At 37.5% G+C, this 23,149-nt stretch overlaps 1 protein-coding gene across 1 annotated transcript in view; it reads left to right on the top strand.

Annotated features, from left to right (window-relative positions):
* The first annotated feature begins 1,551 nt into the window (after positions 1-1,551).
* cacna1fb (calcium channel, voltage-dependent, L type, alpha 1F subunit) overlaps positions 1,552-23,149 on the top strand; it is a 59,083-nt gene continuing 37,485 nt past the window's right edge. The window contains exons 1-7 of the mRNA XM_083553611.1: positions 1,552-1,888; positions 4,716-5,034; positions 9,954-10,059; positions 19,172-19,311; positions 19,850-19,992; positions 20,858-21,010; positions 23,042-23,149. The exon at positions 23,042-23,149 is cut by the window's right edge and continues 89 nt beyond it. Of these exons, the coding sequence (XP_083409737.1) occupies positions 1,867-1,888; positions 4,716-5,034; positions 9,954-10,059; positions 19,172-19,311; positions 19,850-19,992; positions 20,858-21,010; positions 23,042-23,149 (991 nt within the window). The 5' untranslated portion in view covers positions 1,552-1,866. The remainder of the gene's footprint in view (positions 1,889-4,715; positions 5,035-9,953; positions 10,060-19,171; positions 19,312-19,849; positions 19,993-20,857; positions 21,011-23,041) is intronic.

The raw sequence follows: 23,149 nt of genomic DNA, 5'->3' as shown, positions 1-23,149 counted from the left end.
GGAAAAAACTGGCCAAGCACGCAGCAAGCTACCAATCATGGCAGAGTATGCGTTCTGTTTAGAACCTATTTTGATTGCTGCTTGGTGGTATTTACCTCACACGAACATACAGTTCATTGTCAGGTGTCTTGCGACAAAAATCATAATAGGAACATTATAGACATAATAAATCATAGTACATTGGATACTTATGTACATTTGAAGGAAATACTTTTGTACTTTTACTGAAGTAAACATTTAAAAGGAGATCTTTTACTTTTACTGGAGCAGTAATTTACCTAATGTATCTCTACTTCAGCTCAAGTACATGGGTTGTGTACTTTGTCCACCACTGGTTAGTTGCACCCTCAACTAATAAAATTTACTATATCAACCAGTGATAGAATTCCTACTGGCAACTTCGTATCCCAACAACTGGTAACTTGGAGCGAAAAAATTGTAGCATAATGAGAACTCACGTGTTTTAAACAAGAGCTGGAGACCAACTATATGACCAACAACCACACTGGTGGGCTTGTTTAGTGACTTGACAAAGTTTATGCAAATATTGAGCAATCAGGTGCAGTGATTACCAATAGAAGTGAAGTGCACACTTGATTCATTTCCTGATTTTTTGTCTGACGTGGATTGCTTGTGACGCCACCCACTGATAAAGCTATGGCTTGATCACTAAATTACACTAAATTAAATGAATAGTAAAAACATACTGGCGACTTGAACCTAGCATTACTCATACCACACTCAACCATCATTAGGTTAGTCTCCAAACTAGCAACAACATAAAGTCTCATCTCACTCGTTCTCGGTCAGTCTTTCCACTGAAGGCCTGGGGATATCAATCTCACAGAGACCAAGATATGCAAAAAAGATATATAGAGAACAGAGAGGGTGCATATATAGACCTCCGTGATGTCTGTAAGACCATGAAGTTTCATTTTAGTATATGTGCAAAAACGTTGTTAAAAACTGTACTGTTCTTCAGTTCTTGGTTCATACGTAAGCATTTACCATTAATGGTAAGGGGCAGCTCTGCGGTTAAGATGTTGGACTTATGATAAGAGGGTCTTGAATTCAAAAATATCTGCACCACTAAGCTGCCACTGTTGGGACTTTGAGCAAGGTCATTAACCCTCGACTGCTCAGATGTATAAATAAGATAAATAAGGGTTGCTATAAATGCAAATGTAAGAAAAATATGACGGTTGCATAAAAAACAGTCATACAACCTAGTTAGCAGGTCCTGGTAAAATATTACCTAACAACTGTACTCAACCATACTATATTAAATCTAAATAAAATTATCCTGTGAACTGTTTACAAGACAGAAAACATTAAAATAGCTGACGTCCTTAAATGATCAGTTTAAGATTTACTGTTTCAGACAGAATGAGCTACAGTAAAATAAATCGGTGCATTCTGGGCTGGTTTCTGTTAAACGGAGAATTTTTAAAGCTTGAGATTAAACCCAATCTGGCAACCCGTCTGTCGACGCTCCATATATTCATTTGGCCAGAATCCTTCATTATAATAAGTTTCCAGGCTGCGGTTTGCTCTGAACCACCTGTTTTTGCTTTTAATCCTGAACTGCTGGTGTAGATGAGATATAGACAGAATGCCGGGTTAGACGCTGTTTTGCTGATGGTTTTCTTTCCTCATCAATTACAAACTTGAATCTTATTGAACTGGGAATTATTTCTACAGCTTCAATTACAGGCGACGAAACGCATTTAGAAAGGACTCGGTTCGGTTTTATAGTTTAAGGTGATTTTGTTTGCGTCTCGAAAACACATATGGTGCTGAGGAGGGGAAACTGATGGTGAGCATCATGCACTGCGTGCCGATGAGGTGAAAGGGAGTAAATCCGACATGAATGAGGAGAACCGCAAAAGTAAGTCGTCAATCATTTAAATACCGTTCTCTTGTGCACAGGGAGTCCAAAACACATACTCGGTTTCTTTCCTTTGCGCCTTTTTATGGCACCGAATGACGAGACTAATTCTGGAAGCAGAAAGTGTAATGAGAGATGAAGGTTATGCGCCGCGAGGATGTTATCAACCTATTTCCTGCATTGCTTGGTCCAGATGTTGCTTCTTCCAATTTGATTGAGACTGATTTAAAGAATAGCAGTGTGCAGATTGTTCACATACTGTAGAACAAGCACAGACAGTGTGCAATCTCAAAACATGTCAAAGAACTGGTAACATGTATTAATTAAAGAGGTTTTGAATAATAATTAGAAAAAATATGTAATATTACTGATGTACTGTAATAATATTAAATTCTATATTTAGATGTATAGTTTGCTAGTGCTTTGGCAATGCAAATGCATTCTAAACCGTTGGGCTTTTAATGTTTTCTTAAAAGATATAAATATATTTTACAGTCACTAAATTTACAAAAGGGTCCAAAGCTATCACTAATTTTACAATTTTTACATATTAGATATCTGTATGCCAGTCAGCATTTAATCAATACCAGTATCCTCTCAGTAAAAGGTATGACACTCAATATGTTTGTAAGGCAGCATGTGTTTACATGGTGCCAATCAGTTTCTATATCAAAATCAAGACATATTTGTCAAATTCTAAATATTTTGACTGAAACTTGATATTGAACAAGGCTGGATTTAGTACTGAATTTATTAGTGATGTTTTGGTATCATTTTCCTAGACATTTCAATATTATGGTAGCTATTTTCATAATTCAGATTCTTCTGCAGGACAAGAAATTCATACACCATAAAAGCCTCATTATTCCTGACGTTTTAGTCGATGAACCTAAAAAGGGCCTTATTTCAGATTATCAGTTAAACATCAATTCAGGAATGTGGTATCAGTGATTTAAGAAAATATACATAACTAAGTTTTTTCCTAATGTCATCTAAGGGATGCCATAGTCACCACTGGCTTGCTCATTAGGAACAAACTTACACTTATAAAGAACAATCTTATATATTTTGACCACATTACCACATCTTACCACATTATCTTACCATATCTTACCACATTATCTGTGTAAAGCTGCTTAGAGACAATGTCCATTGTTGAAATAAAAATAGAGAAAAGAAAAATGGAAATAAGGATTTATATGTTTATCAGTAAACAAATATATGTTTATGCTTGTTCACTAAATAATAATATATTGTTCAAAATCATAGAAGAATCTGGATACATGCCGATGCTTCAGATGACATTTAAAAGTTTGATAAGTGAAAAGATTTTTGTGAGTTTAAAAGACGAGTGAGAGTGCTTAAAACAGCTTTTAAAAAAGTAATGCCATTAATCAAATTCTTGTAGACAAGCTCGAGACACTTATTTCATGTTTTTGTTTTGGAATAACAAAGTTATAATTAGTTCAGTTCAATTCTCTCTCTCGTGGTAGCTGGACTGTTGTTTAGGCTGCAGATAGTCAAATAGGTCTACAGGTACTAGAGCACTGAAAAACCTCTGTCCCAGAATCCATTTCGTTCACATTTACTCCGTCCTTGCGTAGAAGTAGGTCACATCTGTCACAGTGTGGCTCAGCTCACCTATTGTAGAAATCTCATCTTCTCACCACAGGCAGGGGCTGATTAGCAAAGCTTTGCTTTTAGGCTTCTTACAATAAGTGTTCTTCACTGCTGATTTTTCAGTGTAAAAAAAAATAAAAATCCCAGACTCCACTATGCTTACCGAACAGACTATAATAAAAAAATTTATATAAATGAAACTATTTTTAAATATTAAGCACATTAAACAAATGATTAAGCACATTAAACAAATGATTAAGCATTTTAAACAAATAACATTTATATCCATATAAACTTCTCCCAAATGTAAAATCCAAGCCTTATATAATGTGAAAATATAGACTGGAGACTTTTGAATTATGTAGCACTGTTAGGTTTAGGTAACGGCTCTTTTTAATTATATTAAAATGTATTTAATTTTTAGTTTTTAGCTTTAGTTTAAAAAAACATCCTCTGGGGAAAGAAAGCATTTTGACTGCTATAATTTCAAACAGAAATATTTAGTTTCAAAAAAGTAACAGTATTGATAGTGTTAATTATCAATTGTGCAGCGTTACTGAACACATGCAGGGCAGACTTTGAGTAAATGTGACTGTTGATACATGATAAGTTCCCAAGTACTTAAGTACTGTTTTATAAAATGCTTAATAATAAGGGCGGAAGCCATATTGTTAAATCAAAACAAATGTGCAGTGATTTGTGTAATAACTACAAATGTATACAGCAATATTTTAATCTTGAGATTTTTATTTCACTGCTTACCATGTCCTCATTCTTATTTCCTCATATTAGGATTTTTATTGGGAAAATTTACAATATTTTACTTTCTCAGCCGATAATGCAATTTTTTTAGGTTTTCAAGGTTAGTGATTGGATATAAATGCAGTGGGCTAGACACTACTGAAAACTTTTACAGACAGTTTTGATCAAGTAAATTCGGGCACCTTTGGATACATGATTAATCTGATAAATCTGAATAGTGTAGCCCAGACATCTTAATCTAAATCAGTTTTTAGCAGATTCTAAGACCATCTCTGTCTATGCTATGTTATTTGTTATATGTTATATCTATAACCAATAAATATTAATCAGGTAGTTTAATTAATTTACTACTTATTTAATGGTCATTTATCAGTTGTAAAAGTGTTATTTTTATTAGCATTTTATGTCAGAATTAAACCTCTGCACTCTACTGTGCACTCTTCAGGTAATGGGTACTCCAAAGAGATGGAGGAAAGTGGTGGAGAAGAGGAGGAGGAGGAGGAGGAGGAAGACAGTGGAGAAGTGGACGGTGAGAGAGATGAGGATGAAGAGGATGATTGGGAAGACAGTGAGAAGCCAGGGATAAAACGGACAGACACGGTCACCTCCAACACCAGCTCTACAGGGACACAAAGAAAAAAGAACCAGCATGGCAAGAAGCCGGTGCAAGGATCCAACCAGGTGCAACGAGCGCCAAGAGCCCTCTTTTGCCTTAAGCTGAACAACCCTATTCGCAGGGCTGCACTGTCAATAGTCGAGTGGAAGTATCCTTTATTCCTAAAATGCAATATCTATCTATCTATCTATCTATCTATCTATCTATCTATCTATCTATCTATCTATCTATCTATCTATCTATCTATCTATCTATCTATCTATCTATCTATCTATCTATCTATCTATCTATCTATCTATCTATCTATCTATCTACAGTGAGGAAAATAAGTATTTGAACACCCTGCTATTTTGCAAGTTCTACCACTTAGAAATCATGGAGGGGTCTGAAATTGTCATGGTAGGTGCATGTCCACTGTGAGAGACATAATCTAAAAAAAAAAATCCAGAAATCACAATATATGATTTTTAAACTATTTATTTGTATGATACAGCTGCAAATAAGTATTTGAACACCTGTCTATCAGCTAGAATTCTGACCCTCAAAGACCTGTTAGTCTGCCTTTAAAATGTCCACGACCACTACATTTATTATCCTAAATTAGATGCACCTGTTTGAGGTCATTAGCTGCATAAAGACACCTGTCCACCCCATACAATCAGTAAGAATCCAACTACTAACATGGCCAAGACCAAAGAGCTGTCCAAAGACGCTAGAGACAAAATTGTATACCTACACAAGGCTGGAAAGGGCTACGGGGAAATTGCCAACCAGCTTGGTGAAAAAAGGTCCACTGTTGGAGCAATCATTAGAAAATGAAGAAGCTAAACATGACTGTCAATCTCCCTCAGACTGGGGCTCCATGCAAGATCTCACCTCGTGGGGTCTCAATGATCCTAAGGAAGGTAAGAAATCAGCCCAGAACTACACGGGAGGAGCTGGTCAATGACCTAAAAAGAGCTGGGACCACCGTTTCCAAGGTTACTGTTGGTAATACACTAAGACGTCATAGTTTGAAATCATGCATGGCACAGAAGGTTCCCCTGCTTAAACCAGCACATGTCCAGGCACGTCTTAAGTTTGCCAATGACCATTTGGATAATCCAGAGGAGTCATGGGAGAAAGTCATGTGGTCAGATGAGACCAAAATAGAACTTTTGGGTCATAATTCCACTAAACGTGTTTGGAGGAAGAAGAATGATGAGTACCATCCCAAGAACACCATCCCTACTGTGAAGCATGGGGGTGGTAGCATCATGCTTTGGGGGTGTTTTTCTGCACATGGGACAGGGCGACTGCACTGTATTAAGGAGAGGATGACTGGGGCCATGTATTGCGAGATTTTGGGGAACAACCTCCTTCCCTCAGTTAGAGCATTGAAGATGGGTCGAGGCTGGGTCTTCCAACATGACAATGACCCGAAGCACACAGCCAGGATAACCAGGGAGTGGCTCTGTAAGAAGCATATCAAGGTTCTGGTGTGGCCTAGCCAGTCTCCAGACCTAAACCCAATAGAGAATCTTTGGAGGGAGCTCAAACTCCGTGTTTTTCAGCGACAGGCCAGAAACCTGACTGATCTAGAGAAGATCTGTGTGGAGGAGTGGGCCAAATTCCCTCCTGCAGTGTGTGCAAACCTGGTGAAAAACTACAGGAAACATTTGCCCTCTGTAATGGCAAACAAAGGCTACTGTACCAAATATTAACATTGACTTTCTCAGGTGTTCAAATACTTATTTGCAGCTGTATCATACAAATAAATAGTAAAAAAATCATACATTGTGATTTCTGGATTTTTTTTTTTAGATTATGTCTCTCACAGTGGACATGCACCTACGATGACAATTTCAGACCCCTCCATGATTTCTAAGTGGGAGAACTTGCAAAATAGCAGGGTGTTCAAATACTTATTTTCTTCACTGTATCTATCTATCTATCTATCTATCTATCTATCTATCTATCTATCTATCTATCTATCTATCTATCTATCTATCTATCTATCTATCTATCTATCTATCTATCTATCTATCTATCTATCTATCTATCTATCTATCTATCTATCTATCTATCTATCTATCTATCTATCTATCTATCTATCTACAGTGAGGAAAATAAGTATTTGAACACCCTGCTATTTTGCAAGTTCTCCCACTTAGAAATCATGGAGGGGTCTGAAATTGTCATCGTAGGTACATGTCCACTGTGAGAGACATAATCTAAAAAAAAATTAAAATCCAGAAATCACAATGTATGATTTTTTAACTATTTATTTGTATGAAAGAGCTGCAAATAAGTATTTGAACACCTGAGAAAGTCAATGTTAATATTTGGTACAGTAGCCTTTGTTTGCAATTACAGAGGTCAAACGTTTCCTGTAGTTTTTCACCAGGCTTGCACACACTGCAGGAGGGATTTTGGCCCACTCCTCCACACAGATCTTCTCTAGATCAGTCAGGTTTCTGGCCTGTCGCTGAGAAACACGGAGTTTGAGCTCTCTTCAAAGATTCTCTATTGGGTTTAGGTCTGGAGACTGGCTAGGCCACGGCAGAACCTTGATATGCTTCTTACAGAGCCACTCCTTGGTTATCCTGGCTGTGTGCTTCGGGTCATTGTCATGTTGGAAGACCCAGCCTCGACCCATCTTCAATGCTCTAACTGAGGGAAGGGGGTTGTTCCCCAAAATCTCGCAATACATGGCCCCGGAAATCCTCTCCTTAATACAGTGCAGTCGCCCTGTCCCATGTGCAGAAAAACACCCCCAAAGCATGATGCTACCACCCCCATGCTTCACAGTAGGGATGATGTTCTTGGGATGGTACTCATCATTCTTCTTCCTCCAAACACGTTTAGTGGAATTATGACCCAAAAGTTCTATTTTGGTCTCATCTGACCACATGACTTTCTCCCATGACTCCTCTGGATCATCCAAATGGTCATTGGCAAACTTAAGACATGAATGGACATGTGCTATTTTAAGCAGGGGAACCTTCCGTGCCATGCATGATTTCAAACCATGACGTCTTAGTGTATTACCAACAGTAACCTTGGAAACGGTGGTCCCAGCTCTTTTCAGGTCATTGACCAGCTCCTCCCGTGTAGTTCTGGGCTGATTTCTCACCTTCCTTAGGATCATTGAGACCCCACGAGGTGAGAGCTTTCATGGAGCCCCAGTCCGAGTGAAAATGACAGTCATGTTTAGCTTCTTCCATTTTCTAATGATTGCTCCAACAGTGGATCTTTTTTCACCAAGCTGCTTGGCAATTTCCCCGTAGCCCTTTCCAGCCTTGTGGAGGTGTACAATTTTGTCTCTAATGTCTTTGGACAGCTCTTTGGTCTTGGCCATGTTAGTAGTTGGATTCCTACTGATTTTATGGGGTGGACAGGTGTCTTTATGCAGCTAACGACCTCAAACAGATGCATCTAATTTGGGATAATAAATGTAGTGGAGGTGGACATTTTAAAGGCAGACTAACAGGTCTTTGAGGGTCAGAATTGTAGCTGATAGACAGGTGTTCAAATACTTATTTGCAGCTGTATCATACAAATAAATAGTTTAAAAATCATACATTGTGATTTCTGGATTTTATTTTATTTTTTTAGATTATGTCTCTCACAGTGGACATGCACCTACGATGACAATTTCAGACCCCGCCATGATTTCTAAGTGGGAGAACTTGCAAAATAGCAGAGTGTTCAAATATTTATTTTCCTCTATCTATCTATCTATCTATCTATCTATCTATCTATCTATCTATCTATCTATCTATCTATCTATCTATCTATCTATCTATCTATCTATCTATCTATCTATCTATCTATCTATCTATCTATACATACAATAAACTATCTACATACATACATACATACATACATACATACATACATACATACATACATACATACATACATACATACATACATACATACATACATACATACATACATACATACAGCATTAAAAACTATAGTGATTAGTGATTTCAAAAGTTAACATTTTCCAGCCCCAGCATTGTGTTTCACATTTACAACTATGGTAACTGTTTAGAACCAAGGATAATTCCAGAAACTGATCTCTGGCTGGTGTACCACATTATGTACACTATATTGACAAAACGTTTTGAACATTTTATTTCATGTCTAGTGCCAATTTGCTCTTATAATAACCTTCACTGCTTGTGAAAATGTGTGCTCATTCAGCCACAAACATTAGTCAGTTTCTGATGTAGGGAGTCCTGGGGTGCTCACTAGGGTTAGGGTTAGGGTTAGGGTTAGGGTTAGGGTTAGGGTTAGGGTTAGGGTTAGGGTTTATTAGCAGGGCACTTATGACCTTCCACTCCAACCTATGTTAACCATACACTCATGGATCTGGTTTTGTGCAAATTGCATTGTCATGCTGGAAAAGGTTTGGGTCTCCGATATATAGTGAAGAGAATGCTTAATGCTACCAAATCTAAAGACATCCTATACAAGTGTCTGCCTTCAAATTAACAGTTTGGGAAATATACACACCTGGCTGAAAAAGTCAGATGTCGCAATGTCCATATAATGTATGAATTTGGCTGGACATTGAATAATGTAATTGGTTGAAATTTGCACTTCACATTTCCTGATTAAAATTTAACAATGATAGACACAAATGACTGAACGCTTTTCTAAGACATGAAATGAAAAAAAGCATTCAAGTGCAAATGACTACAACTCATAACAATACCAAAAGCCTTTTGAATAAAAGGCTTCACCTTGAAGACTGTTTAACTGCATTAAAGCATTAAAAAGAAAAACTATTAAGAGTGTGACAAATCATAAAATAATGGCATACAGAATTGCATAATCAGTCTAACATATGATTGTAGATGTAAGTACAAACCTGCATTTGGGATAATCTAATCTCTGCTTGGGTTTAGTTTCTTGTAATAAATCCAGGAATTAAATAGATGTTCACTTTTATTTGTAACTTTTTTAGTAGTCTAACAAATAATGCATACTCAATTCCAGAAACAAATATGCTAAACAGGCCCAAGATTACCATCACATGAAATAATCCCATACTTTCTTGACTCAAGTGTTCAGACCTTTTGATATCTTTATTCTTCTAGCCATTTTTGCTAACTGTGTGGCTCTGGGAGTGTCCAAGCCTTTTCCTGAGGATGACTCCAACGCTACTAATCATGACCTTGTAAGTATCCCAAATAAATGAAAATGAATAGACTCAATTTTGTATATTTTGGAAAAATGACTGGTGAAAAAGGCAACAATATTTATAAGTGAATGTCTATCTTGTTGTCTGAAAGATTGCTTGAATTGAATGTGAGCAGCATTATAATCAAACATATGATTTCCAACATGTCGTATAACACCTTATAATAACCACCACATTGCCAAACCACCACAGTATATCATATATTACAGGTAATTCCACTGCCTATACAGTATTTTAGCCCTACAATTACTTCCACCCGTTATTTAACCAGATAGAGAAATGAGAAAAAGCAGGTAGAACTTTGACCAGCATAATGAATTTTTTGTCTTAAGCAAAATTCACTAGAATAGTTGTACTTTTGTACAAGAAGTTTGGTGTGTTTCCCATAATATGGCACATAAGGAAGAGGTAATATACTGTAATTGGAGCTCGTGTAGTTTGTTGTTACTGATTGTAAAGCTGTAGAAATGAATTTGTTTTCAGCTGAATATTTTAATCCTATGCAGCCAAGACCGTGGGTACATTTTTGCCAATCTACCACGTTTTCTTTATGTAGATAGTAATCTCTTCGAGTGCTGCAATTTGTGTTTATATCCAGTAAAAAAAAACAAAAAAAACATTTTAATTTCACCCATCCTCCATGATCCACATGCTGACTTGGTGCTTTAGTGTTATATATATTCATAGACTCATTCTTTAGTGGTGATGTCTTAGTGGGGCTCTTAAAGGAACACAGGATCCAATCTGAGGATTAGGAAGCCTGCATCAGCTAAATGAATTGTGTGCTTTGAACAGAGGGTTTTATGTACTTGAAACAAAACATGGTGTGTACACTTTCACCCTTTAAAAGGTCACCAAGTATCAAAAGAAAACAAAGGCACAGGGTCACCACTGCTAAGTGGAGATTGGAGTAAATTGAACTACTTTTTAAAGCAGCACTAGCATGGGTGATATTCCACCCACATGTTTTTATTTAATGAGAATAGAACTTTATGGACCATTTATAAGGGCAACACTAAGAGTCATATGAATGTCATTTATACAGGGGTGCATGCATGGCATCCCATTAAATGCATAGATGCTTAGTAAACCAGCAGTTGTATGCTAAATGGGGTTACCATAGGGCTTGTGAGAGAAAACCAGAGATAAAGAGAGACAGAGTAGCTTAATAAGGTTGCACATCATCACACTTTTGGAGACTGACCCTTCAGGCATAGCCTTCTGCCAGTCCTGCTGGAACGGCTGTATCTGGAGCGGTGGAGCAATGCAATTTGCATGCAAATGAAGCAAAGCAAACTGCCCTGAACATAGACATATTCATACAGTATATTCAGTACTCCAAACTAAAAAAAATAAAAAACACACTGATAAAAATGCATGTTGGAAAGAGAGATGTTCATCACAGTAATGACACAGTCACTCACATAAATTTCTCTTACCAACTGGTGTAGATAAAATTATTGTTTATGGCTCATTTGGCTTGTTTTTGATGTTGCTGGTAAATGTCTTCACACTGCATGCACTTAAGCAGAGGATATGTTTTGTCTTTTGTTTACAAAAGAACATAGAAAATATATCAAACTGAGGAAATGTACCATTTTATGGAAAAAGGGTAATTTTGAAATTGATAGCTGCAGCGTGTGTGTGAAAACATTCTAAACAGGGGCAGCAAAAGGCTGAGAAATTAAGTCTAAATAAAATAAAATAGCTGGAGGAACATATAGCATTTAATTAGGTTAATTGACAACATAGCAGTAACTGTGGAACAATTTCAGAATAATGTTCCTCAGCATTAAATCTAAATAATTTAAATACAGCATCTTTTACAAATATTTAGATTATATCCTTAAAAGGTCCCAAGAATTTGGAGAACTGGATAAGGTGCAAGGGATAAGGGCAAAAATTGGAATATTGGATGTCCGTGATCTTTTGGCCCTCGGGCGACACTGAATTTAAAAACAGGTATCTCTACCTACAGCAAAAAAAATTATCATGCAATGAAGACAAAATATATTTTAAAATGATTCAAAAACAATGCCATCTTCTCTGGGCCAAACTTATTCAAAATGCATTGAGGCAAAGAGGAACGTTCTGTGGAATGTTCTGTGGTCAGAAGAATTGAAATGTAAAATTATTTTTGGAAACCATTGACACAGTATCCTACGTACTAAAGAGGAGAGGGACCATTTAGCTTGTTTCAGTGGTCAGTTTAAAAGCCTGCATATCTGATGGTATAAAAAGGGTTCATTATTGTTAATGGAACAGACAGGGTTTACATCTGGAAGGGCACCATCAATCCTGAAAGTATATATTTCAGGGAAGGCCTACATCAGCAAGACATTGCCAAACCACGTGCTGCATCATGAACTATAAAATATGACAAATAAAACTATTGATCTCATAGAATCTTGTTTCAGACATGAAGAAAACAACATAAAATCCTTATAGAGTTACTTCAGTCCTTATTAAACTTTAATTTACCCTTATGGCTGGGGGCTGTCTCTGTTCCTGGCTTAGAGGAAACCGAGACGGCATGTTGCTTAGGGTAGAGTGCCTTGCTCAAGGGCAGAAGGGCACTGGTGCAGAGCAAGAAGCTTGATCCTAAAGCCCAGCAAGAGTAGCTCACTATCGCATTGAGCATGCAAAGTTAACCTCAGTGGATTTTCTCCAGAAAAAGAATCCTATGGACAAATAAATAATGTCCAACGTGAAAATAGAGATGAGACTTACACAAAACATGTCCTTGAAACGTCCTTGAAAGCCTTGTAACTGTGAATAATTATTTGCTTTATGGATTTCCTTCTAATCCATACATAATATACAGAACCATCAACAGAGGACAAATAAAGAATGGCTTTAGATGTAAGATAGAGAGATAGAGAACTGGTGTGTGTGTGTGTGTGTGTGTGTGTGTGTGTGTGTGTGTGTGTGTGTGTGTGTGTGTGTGTGTGTGGAGGGGGGGTCAGGGGAGATTGTAACTGCCTGTTTGTTTGGCTGTTTTAAATGCTCTTGCCTCTGATAAGCAGCTTATTCTCTTTTTTTTCACTCTTCATCTCTTTTTCACATGACTCTATCACTCATTTTTGTCCTTATATCTCTTGCCATCCCCCACTTGCTCTCTCAACCGCTGTGTAGATGCTTAAAGCCAAAACTCAGATGCCAGGTGCAGAAGGGGGGATGGATGTAGTTAATGAGTATGGGTGTGTGTGTGTGTGTGTGTGTGTGTGTGTGTGTGTGTGTGTGCTGTTTCTCCTTACACTGAGCCAACTCATCTTCTGATTCTTCTGCAACGGGAACATATCATATCTCATAAAAATATAATTTATTAAAATTTTTTTGCACATCTATAGATTTGATAAATGTATGGCTGTTCACTATTTTGCAAAGGAAAAAAATAGAGTATTATTTTTCCAGAGTATTGAATCTTGGCAGATGTTCAAACCCTTATATTTATATCTGCAGAGAATTCTTGATTCCGTGATTGTGATGAATTTAGACCTCATGACTACAAGATATTACAATTAAAAGTTAAAAGGAAAGTATGTAGAAATCTGCCAGAAAGTCTTTTACCCATCTTGGTTTATAGTAATTACAGGCTCCCTTTTCTGACAATAAAACTTGTTTATCAAGCTGGATACAAGCAGATTTGTGCATAAATCATTGGGACACACAAACTGGCATAAGTGATTAAAAAAATGCAAATTTTTTTATTTTTTTTTTAAATCTTGCATAAGCTTTTATCTTGTTTGGTTGTTTTAACAATTAAACACAACTTTGGTTAAATGTTGACTAATTGTTGACTAGGCTCAGTGTGTGCCCTGCAATTGCAGCTCCTGGAATGTGTTTAAGATAGCTTTAAAGTCTGCTTAAGTCCAACCGTTCCTTGAATATAAATCTGCTTTTATGAAATGTATAGTTTAAATGAACCAAAAGGTTTGTAATATTCATTCTATTGTTAGTAAAATTATTCATGGGGTATTTCTCCTTTAAACAAATTCCCTCATGCTGGGTTGAAAAAAGAATTTGAGTATGCAAGGTGAAGAAATTTGTGTAAATCAACATTTGTATTGTATTCTGCAGATATTTTAAACTTTAAATTTTAAAATCCATTTAAAATAAAATACATTATTTTTAAAAGATTTGCTTGAAAAAATACACAAACATTATGTTCAGTTGTGAAGATATAAGCATCTAGAATATCTAATTAATTTAATTTCGTATAATAAATAAATTATATATGCGTAAAGTAACTATACGAACATTAAAAACAAGCATTTAAGCCACAGTAAATCAGTAAAAACACAGTAAATGTTTGAAAACAGAAGTTAACTTTTGTAGTAGACAAATGCTATAAAAAGAGAAAACAGAGAAACGCAGCAAGCTAACAGGTTTGATTAAAAAAAATTAAAACAATCTGCATTGGTGTACAAATGCATAAACATTCACTGAAAATCACAACAGTGACTAGAAATGTGATCGTTTACTGCTGCTGTTATTTGCTGCTTATAGATTTAGAGTTTGTTCGATAAATACTTATTTCAAGAAGAAGGAGGAGCATAGGGTGACGTATAAGAGTGTAGAAGGGTGACAAGGTGAGAGGATGCCTGAGGAATGGGAAAAAGTGTTCTGGTACTGGTTTTTAAGAATAATTAAGATGTGCAGACCTGCAGTAACTACAGGGGAATTAAGTTGATCAGTCACACCATGAAGTTATAGGAAAGAGTTGTGGATTCCAGGCTGAGAGAACAGGTGACCATCTGTGAGAAACAGTATGGTTTCATGCCGAGGAAGAGCACCACAGACCCATTATTTGCTTTAAGAATGTTGATGGAGAAGTATAGAGAAGGTCAGAAGAAGTTGCATTGTGTATTTGTGGATTTAGAGAAAGCGTATGACAGGGTGCCGAGAGAGGAGTTGTGGTATTTTATGAGGAAGTCAGGTGTGTCAGAGAAGTATGTGAGGGTGGTGCAGGACATGTATGAGGACAGTGTGACAGCGAAGTGTGTAGTAGGTACGACAGACTGGTTCAAGGTGGAGGTTGGACTGCATCAAGGATCGGCTCTGAGCACTTTCCTTGAGGTTGAGGGATGAGGTTAGGCAGGAAAATGCTGAGAATGGAGCCACCAGGAAGGAGTAAAAGCGGGAGACCAAGGAGAAGGTTTATGGATGTGGTGAGGGAAGACATGCAGGTAGTTGGTTTGAAAGAGGCAGATGTAGAGGACAGGGGGGTATGGAGAAGGATGATCCGCTGTGGCGACCCCTAATTGGAGAAGCCAAAAGAAGAAGAAGAAGAAGAGGAGATTTAGTGTTTGTTCTCACCGAGTTTAATTACATCTATCACTATGTCGCAAGCGAGCTGATTGCACAACCTGATGCTTGCGAGTCATGACAGAACAGAGCCATGCGAGTGTTCCGAAGTTACCAAACAGTTTACACAATAGCACTTCATTAAACTGTACTATTTTCACATGATGAGGATTATACAGTTTTTGCTTAACGTGCTGATCTTTCGCCTTCGTTCGTGACACCAGTGTGTTTTCTTTTTTACATGCTTGTGCATCACTGTGGTACTCCCATGCCACACAAACTCCGCTTTACAATAACCTCTGTGTACAGTTTTTTTGTTGCGTTTAAAATAAAATGCTCCCATTGCCTTGGATGACTTGGGAACCAAGTCAAGGTAACCCGCAACTTGAGCAGCCCAACTAATCGATAACGCAATCGTTGACAGCGAATTTCATCATCAATTATTATCGATTTTATCAATTAGTTGTTGCAGCCCTATTCATTCATTCATTCATTCATTCATTTTCTCCCGCTTATCCGTAATTCGGGTCAGCAGTCTAAGCAGGCCCCCGCCTTCGACTGCTGCCCAATCCTCACAGCACCGTCCCTTACGGTCCCTCCTGCAGGTGGTGAGCCCACGGGAAGGCGGCCCCACGTCACTCCAACGTCACGGACCTTGATATTTCCCTCGTAAGGGACCCCCGGAGCATAGAGGGTTAAGGGCCTTGCTCAAGGGCCCAAGAGTGGCAGCTTGGCGATACCGGGGCTTGAACCCCAGACCTTCCATTATTATTATTTTTTTACAAATGGGTAAACATGTATTTAGACATTTATTAGCCATATATATGTCAGAATCTGAATTCTATGCAGATAGTGTAGGTTAAATATATGCAAATATATATAAATATGTACATATACTATAATTAAACCCTAATTTTTTTTAGCCATATGTGGTTCTTCTCAAAACTGTAACCAGAAAGTTGGAGGCACACAACTGTATAGAATGTCTTTGGATGGTTGAATTAAATGTTTACTTCACTTTAACTCGGAGACCCAAACCTGTTTCAGCAAGGCAAAGCAAACTAAATAAGCATATGGTTCTATAACTAAATGAGCATATGGCAGTGGAAAATCTTGCCTGCTATAGAGCTCTGACCTGAGCATTATTGATTACCTTTGGGATGAATTAGAACGTTGACTGCACCTCAGGCCTCCTCACCCTACATCAGTACCTGACTTTACTAATGCCACTAAGAAATATGTACAAGGTTCTTAATTAATGCAATTGTGCCATAATAGGCTTAATTAGTAAAGTACTGCATTTGATTAAATTGTATTCATGTGTATGTTAGGCTGGTGAAATACTTGTGTGACAACATTTTATCTGTTGTTGAAATCCTATACTATATAGCAGTGAAGTCCCGTTATGACAAAATTAAGGTTGTTAATAGACTAAACTTTTATTATGTTTTGTGTTTTTGACCTTCTCATTTCTATGTCTCTATATGTTTGTCTTGGCTGAAAAGCATATGTGTTTCTTTTCATTTTAACACACTGAGCACTGCCTGACTTCATAGTATACAGTTATATATTGGAAAATATTTATTATCCCACTATAGTGCTATCCAGATAAGGCTGCATTCCTTTCTGAGTCTGGTTAGTTCCAAAGTTTGCTTCTCATGTTGTCTCAGGGAGTATTTGAGTATTAACTTGCTGTTATTGACTCTAGCTTGCTTCATTAATGATATAACAAAATGTCTACTTTATATTCAGCTTTAAAGCGGAAACATTGTAAAACACTATATAAATAAATAAACACACACATGGAAGAGAGAGAGAGAGAGAGAGAGAGAGAGAGAGAGAGAGAGAGAGAGAGAGAGAGAGAGAGAGAGAGAGAGAGAGAGAGAGAGAGAGAGAGAGAGAGAGAGAGAGAGAGAGAGAGAGAGAGAGAGGATGCTGACAGATTGGTAATCCTTCAAAATGCTCACTAATTCCCCATCCTAATTTTAAAGTCAAATGTGCTGGATCATGGCTGCCTCTTTCTCTCTTTTCTCATTCTCTTTATCCTCCTGTTATTCTTTTGACATGAATAAATAACGCACAGACTGTAATCAGTCCAGAGCAATTTATTGTTCTTAGTAATATAAGAAAACAGTATTAATTAGTCATCAACTCAATGTAAATATACATTTACATTCCTTGTGGATAATCTTCACTTCAAAGCAGTGTAAAGAATATTAGATGAAGTGCATGGATTTACAAAAATAATTATACCATAAACCGTAAATGAAGATTATCAGCTACTGCAACCACATTGAACTATGTAACTATGTCCTCACATGATTTTATAGGCACCTGATTTAAATTTACAATACAAGTTCATATTCACAATATGCATACATTATTCACATTTTGTAATAGTAATGATTGTAATAGTAATGATTTTGTAATAATGATTACATTGTTAAAATAAGTATCTGCATTACTTAATTACCAGGATACATTATTTTGTTGTTTGTTGGTACAACAATTTTTGTGGTACATTTAAATTTACTATGTATTTAAATAAAAAATATATGGCTATATAAGGTGGATCAAAATAGATTTTTGTTTTCAATAGTTCTAGGTTTTTAACATAACAGCAATAATCAATAAGAGGATTTATCATTATGGTTACATTATGCTTTAAATGCCACTGCACATTCATTCTCCATCACATAACCAAAATAACCTTACCAAGTTGTTATCAGTTCAGAAGCCTGCATCTATGATGGTATGAGGTTGCATGAGTGCGTGTGGCATGGGCAGCTTACACATCTGGAAAGGCACCATCAATGCTGAAAGGTATATCCAAGTTCTAGAACAACATATGCTGACCATCCAGATGTCGTCTCTTTCAGGGAAGACCTTGCATTTTCCAACATGACAATGCCAGACCACATACTGCATCAATTACAACATCATGGCTGCGTAGAAGAAGGATCCGGGTACTTTAATGGCCATCATAAAGAAGACCTAAGACAGTTAAGCAACTAGAAGCCTGTATTAGACAAGAATGTGACAACATTCCTATTCCTAAACTTGAGCAACTTGTCTCCTCAGTCCCCAGATGTGTGCAGACTGTTATAAAAAGAAGAGGGGATGCAACATAGTGGTAAACATGGCCTTGAAATTTAAAATCAACTTATTATTCCCTTAAAATGATAAATTTTCTCAGTTTAAACATTAAATATGTCATCTATGTTGTATTCTGAATAAAATATTGAAATTTTAAACTTCCACATCATTGCATTCTGTTTTGAGTCGGGTTTGTAGGTAGATCATTTTGGCTTGGTCATTTTATAAGCAGCTCGCATGCTGGAAAGGTGTGTGTACCCCTGATGTAGAGAATGAAAATATAAAAAATACAATATGTAATGTGTACAGAATAACTGTACCGAAGTTATATACAGTATTTTATACAGTGATCTAACAGTGCAGTGTAGAGCTCAGTAGGGTGATGGTGGATGGAAAAATGCTGTCCTTGAACCTGCTGGCTCTGGTGCGTATGTTCCTGTATCTCCGTCTTGATGGAAGGCGGATAAACATTTGTGACTGGGATGTGAAGAGAAACATCTGCTGTGGTAAAACATCTGCTGTGGTAAAGGTGCTCAACGGCAGGGTTCTACTCATGCGTTGGGCGATTTTGACCACCCTTTGCAGGTCTTTACGTTCACAAACATTGGAGCCTCCATATCATACAGTGATGGGGACTATATATATTATCCAGATTATAATTATTCTTTTCTGTATGTGTATACAGGAACAAGTGGAGTACATCTTCTTGATCATCTTTACCGTAGAAACCTTCCTAAAGATTTTGGCCTACGGTCTGGTCATGCACCCAAGCTCCTACATCCGCAACGGCTGGAATCTGTTAGACTTTGTCATCGTCATTGTGGGGTACAATATCTTTGTGAACTTCTTGTTTCCCATGTCTGTGCCCATTTAGCTAATCCCACACTCGTTTCATTTCATCCCTATTATATATTCAGGTGGTGTAATAGCTGGCAGTTGCTTTTGCAGGATAATTACTCTTCCCTCACCTGCCCCTTTTTTCCCCTGCTGTAATCTTATTCTACTTCTGTTTCTCATTTCCCTCTCCTCCATTCATCAAAGAACTAAAAAAAAAAAAAAAAAATAAAAAAAAATAGATGTTATAAACATCAATTATTTAAATATTTGAATTGTAAAGATTATTGAATTATTATTGGTTATTATTATTATTTGTAGTAGTAGAAGTAGCAGCAGAAGTCGTAAGAGTAGTATTATTATTGTTTTTTTGCTGTGTGATTTCCCAAAATATTTTTTTGGGTGCTTCTGTGTGCATATTTATGTGTGTGTGTGTGTGTGTGTGTGTGTGTGTGTGTGTGTGTGTGTGTGTGTGTGTGTGTGTGTGTGTGTGTGTGTGTGTGTGTGTGTGTGTGTGTGCATGTTGTAGTTTGTTCAGCGTGGTGTTGGAGACTGCGACCCATAAGCGTGGGGAAACAAATCACATACCAGGGAAGCCAGGGGGCCTGGATGTGAAAGCGCTCAGAGCTTTCAGAGTGCTACGACCTCTCAGACTTGTATCAGGAGTGCCTAGTAAGTCTGTGTGTGTGTGTGTGTGTGTGTGTGTGTGTGTGTGTTTAAGCTCAAATTATCTTTGGCACAGTATTAGAAGATATTCAGTGTGTGCACAGAAATACAGAAAGTGGTGAGGCTCTGGTAAATTATCAATGCATAACTTTATAAAGCATGGAAATATTCTGCAGACACCAACAGCACATATCACCTAGTGTGAACAAATATGGAAACAATGTAAGTACAGTAAGACACGTGGTATTCAAAATACGGTAAAAAAATTTTTTTGAAAATCTAGACAAAGTATTAGCACTGTAGGGCACATCTATTTAGGCTTTGACCCCCTTTTCCCATTAATGGCCCAAATTAGTTGCATCAATCTGTTTCACTGATAATGATTTCTATCTATGAGCGTAGTTATTGCCTCTCATTACAGCAATTCTGGTCTAATTGCATGTAAAGTATGCACTGGCTATATGGCTGATTGACCTTGGTGATAATGTGTACTTGATTGTATGTGGCACAGCCGTTTGGGTCCCTGTGGCATTTGTGTCCCATTTAATAGCTGTGGTATAGAAGCATGACTAAGTCTGGGTCGTAATTTCAGCCTCTGGAGTTGTTTAATGTCTTCACAATAGCTTGAGTCATCTCTGTAGCCCAAAGTCATGATATTGTGCAGTAAAGGTTTAATCAGAACAAAGGCAAAGAGGCTTGTGATCTCAGCCTAATCTATAAAAGCAGAAGCTTTCAGTACTGCTGAAATTATTTATTATAAGACACTCAAGGGCTCAATGTATTTTTTTTACAATGATTGATTTTTTGCTGTTGTCAGCATGAATATTTGGCTGGAGTTGTTTATGTGTTTCACAATCTCTAATATCTCCAGGTTTGCAGATTGTGCTGAACTCCATCATGAAAGCAATGGTTCCTTTACTGCACATCTCTCTTCTTGTCCTGTTTGTCATAATCATCTATGCAATAATTGGTTTGGAGCTTTTTATCGGCCGAATGCACAAGACATGCTACTTTATCGGCAAAGGTTAGTGCTGGCGCATACACACACACACACACACACACACGCACACGCACACGCACACGCACACGCACACACACACACACACACACACACACACACACACACACAATTTGCAAAAATGTGCAAACTAAGTTAACACACATTACACCTACTGTATCTTGCAACAAATCAGCAGTTAGACAGAGCATGAAATATGCTTGTAATATTGATATGTTATAAATGTAATGAAATTTACAGTGAGGAAAATAAGTATTTGAACACCCTGCTATTTTGCAAGTTCTCCCACTTAGAAATCATGGAGGGGTCTGAAATTGTCATCGTAGGTGCATGTCCACTGTGAGAGACATAATCTAAAAAAAAAAATCCAGAAATCACAATATATGATTTTTTAACCATTTATTTGTATGACACAGCTGCAAATAAGTATTTGAACACCTGTCTATCAGCTAAAGTTAAATCAGTTTATCAGTTAAAATGTCCACCTCCACTACATTTATTATCCTAAATTAGATGCACCTGTTTGAGGTCGTTAGCTGCATAAAGACACCTGTCCACCCCATACAATCAGTAAGAATCCAACTACTAACATGGCCAAGACCAGAGAGCTGTCCATAGACACTAGAGACAAAATTGTACACCTCCACAAGGCTGGAAAGGGCTACGGGGAAATTGCCAAGCAGCTTGGTGAAAAAAGGTCCACTGTTGGAGCAACCATTAGAAAATGAAAGAAGCTAAACATGACTGTCAATCTCCCTCGGACTGGGGCTCCATGCAAGATCTCACCTCGTGGGGTCTCAATGATCCTAAGGAAGGTAAGAAATCAGCCCAGAACTACACGGGAGGAGCTGGTCAATGACCTGAAAAGAGCTGGGACCACCGTTTCCAAGGTTACTGTTGGTAATACACTAAGACGTCATGGTTTGAAATCATGCATGGCACGGAAGGTTCCCCTGCTTAAACCAGCACATGTCCAGGCACGTCTTAAGTTTGCCAATGACCATTTGGATGATCCAGAGGAGTCATGGGAGAAAGTCATGTGGTCAGATGCGACCAAAATAGAACTTTTGGGTCATAATTTCACTAAACGTGTTTGGAGGAAGAAGAATGATGAATACCATCCCAAGAACACCATCCCTACTGTGAAGCATGGGGGTGGTAGCATCATGCTTTGGGGGTGTTTTTCTGCACATGGGACAGGGCGACTGCACTGTATTAAGGAGAGGATGATTAGGGCCATGTATTGCGAGATTTTGCATAATAAAGCATTGAAGATGGGTCGAGGCTGGGTCTTCCAGCATGACAATGACCCGAAGCACACAGCCAGGATAACCAAGGAGTGGCTCTGTAAGAAGCATATCAAGGTTCTGGCGTGGCCTAGCCAGTCTCCAGACCTAAACCCAATAGAGAATCTTTGGAGGGAGCTCAAACTCCGTGTTTCTCAGCGACAGGCCAGAAACCTGACTGATCTAGAGAAGATCTGTGTGGAGGAGTGGGCCAAAATCCCTCCTGCAGTGTGTGCAAACCTGGTGAAAAACTACAGGAAACGTTTGACCTCAAACAAATGCTACTGTACCAAATATTAACATTGACTTTCTCAGGTGTTTAAATACTTATTTGCAGCTGTATCATACAAATAAATAGTTAAAAAATCATATATTGTGATTTCCGTATTTTTTTTTTTAGATTATGTCTCTCACAGTGGACATGCACCTACGATGACAATTTCAGACCCCTCCATGATTTCTAAGTGGGAGAACTTGCAAAATAGCAGGGTGTTCAAATACTTATTTTCCTCACTGTATATAAATATGGGAAATAAGCCTTATAATTTAGATAATTGCCTAGCATGTACATTTATAATATAATAACAATAATATGTGCACAGTTAAACTGCATGTGATTGTTGCAAAAAAAAGGTTATATGACAATTCGTTTTTCTTGCCCCCGTGCCCTTTTTATCTGTCCTATTGTCCTCATGTTTAATTCATTGCAACTAATTTCTGTCTTATTCTTATTTATTTATTTTTATTTTAGATGAGTTTGCAGATGATGACCCACTGCCATGTGCGTTCACCGGACATGGTCGACAATGTATTGTGAATGGCTCAGAGTGTAGAGGAAAGTGGGAGGGGCCGAATGGTG

The sequence above is a fragment of the Silurus aristotelis genome, assembly GCF_946808225.1.
Source record: "Silurus aristotelis genome assembly, chromosome: 11".
In the NCBI taxonomy this organism is placed as follows: domain Eukaryota; kingdom Metazoa; phylum Chordata; class Actinopteri; order Siluriformes; family Siluridae; genus Silurus; species Silurus aristotelis.
Note: the sequence above shows the minus strand (reverse complement) of the source record. Positions and strands in the feature narration are given on the sequence as shown.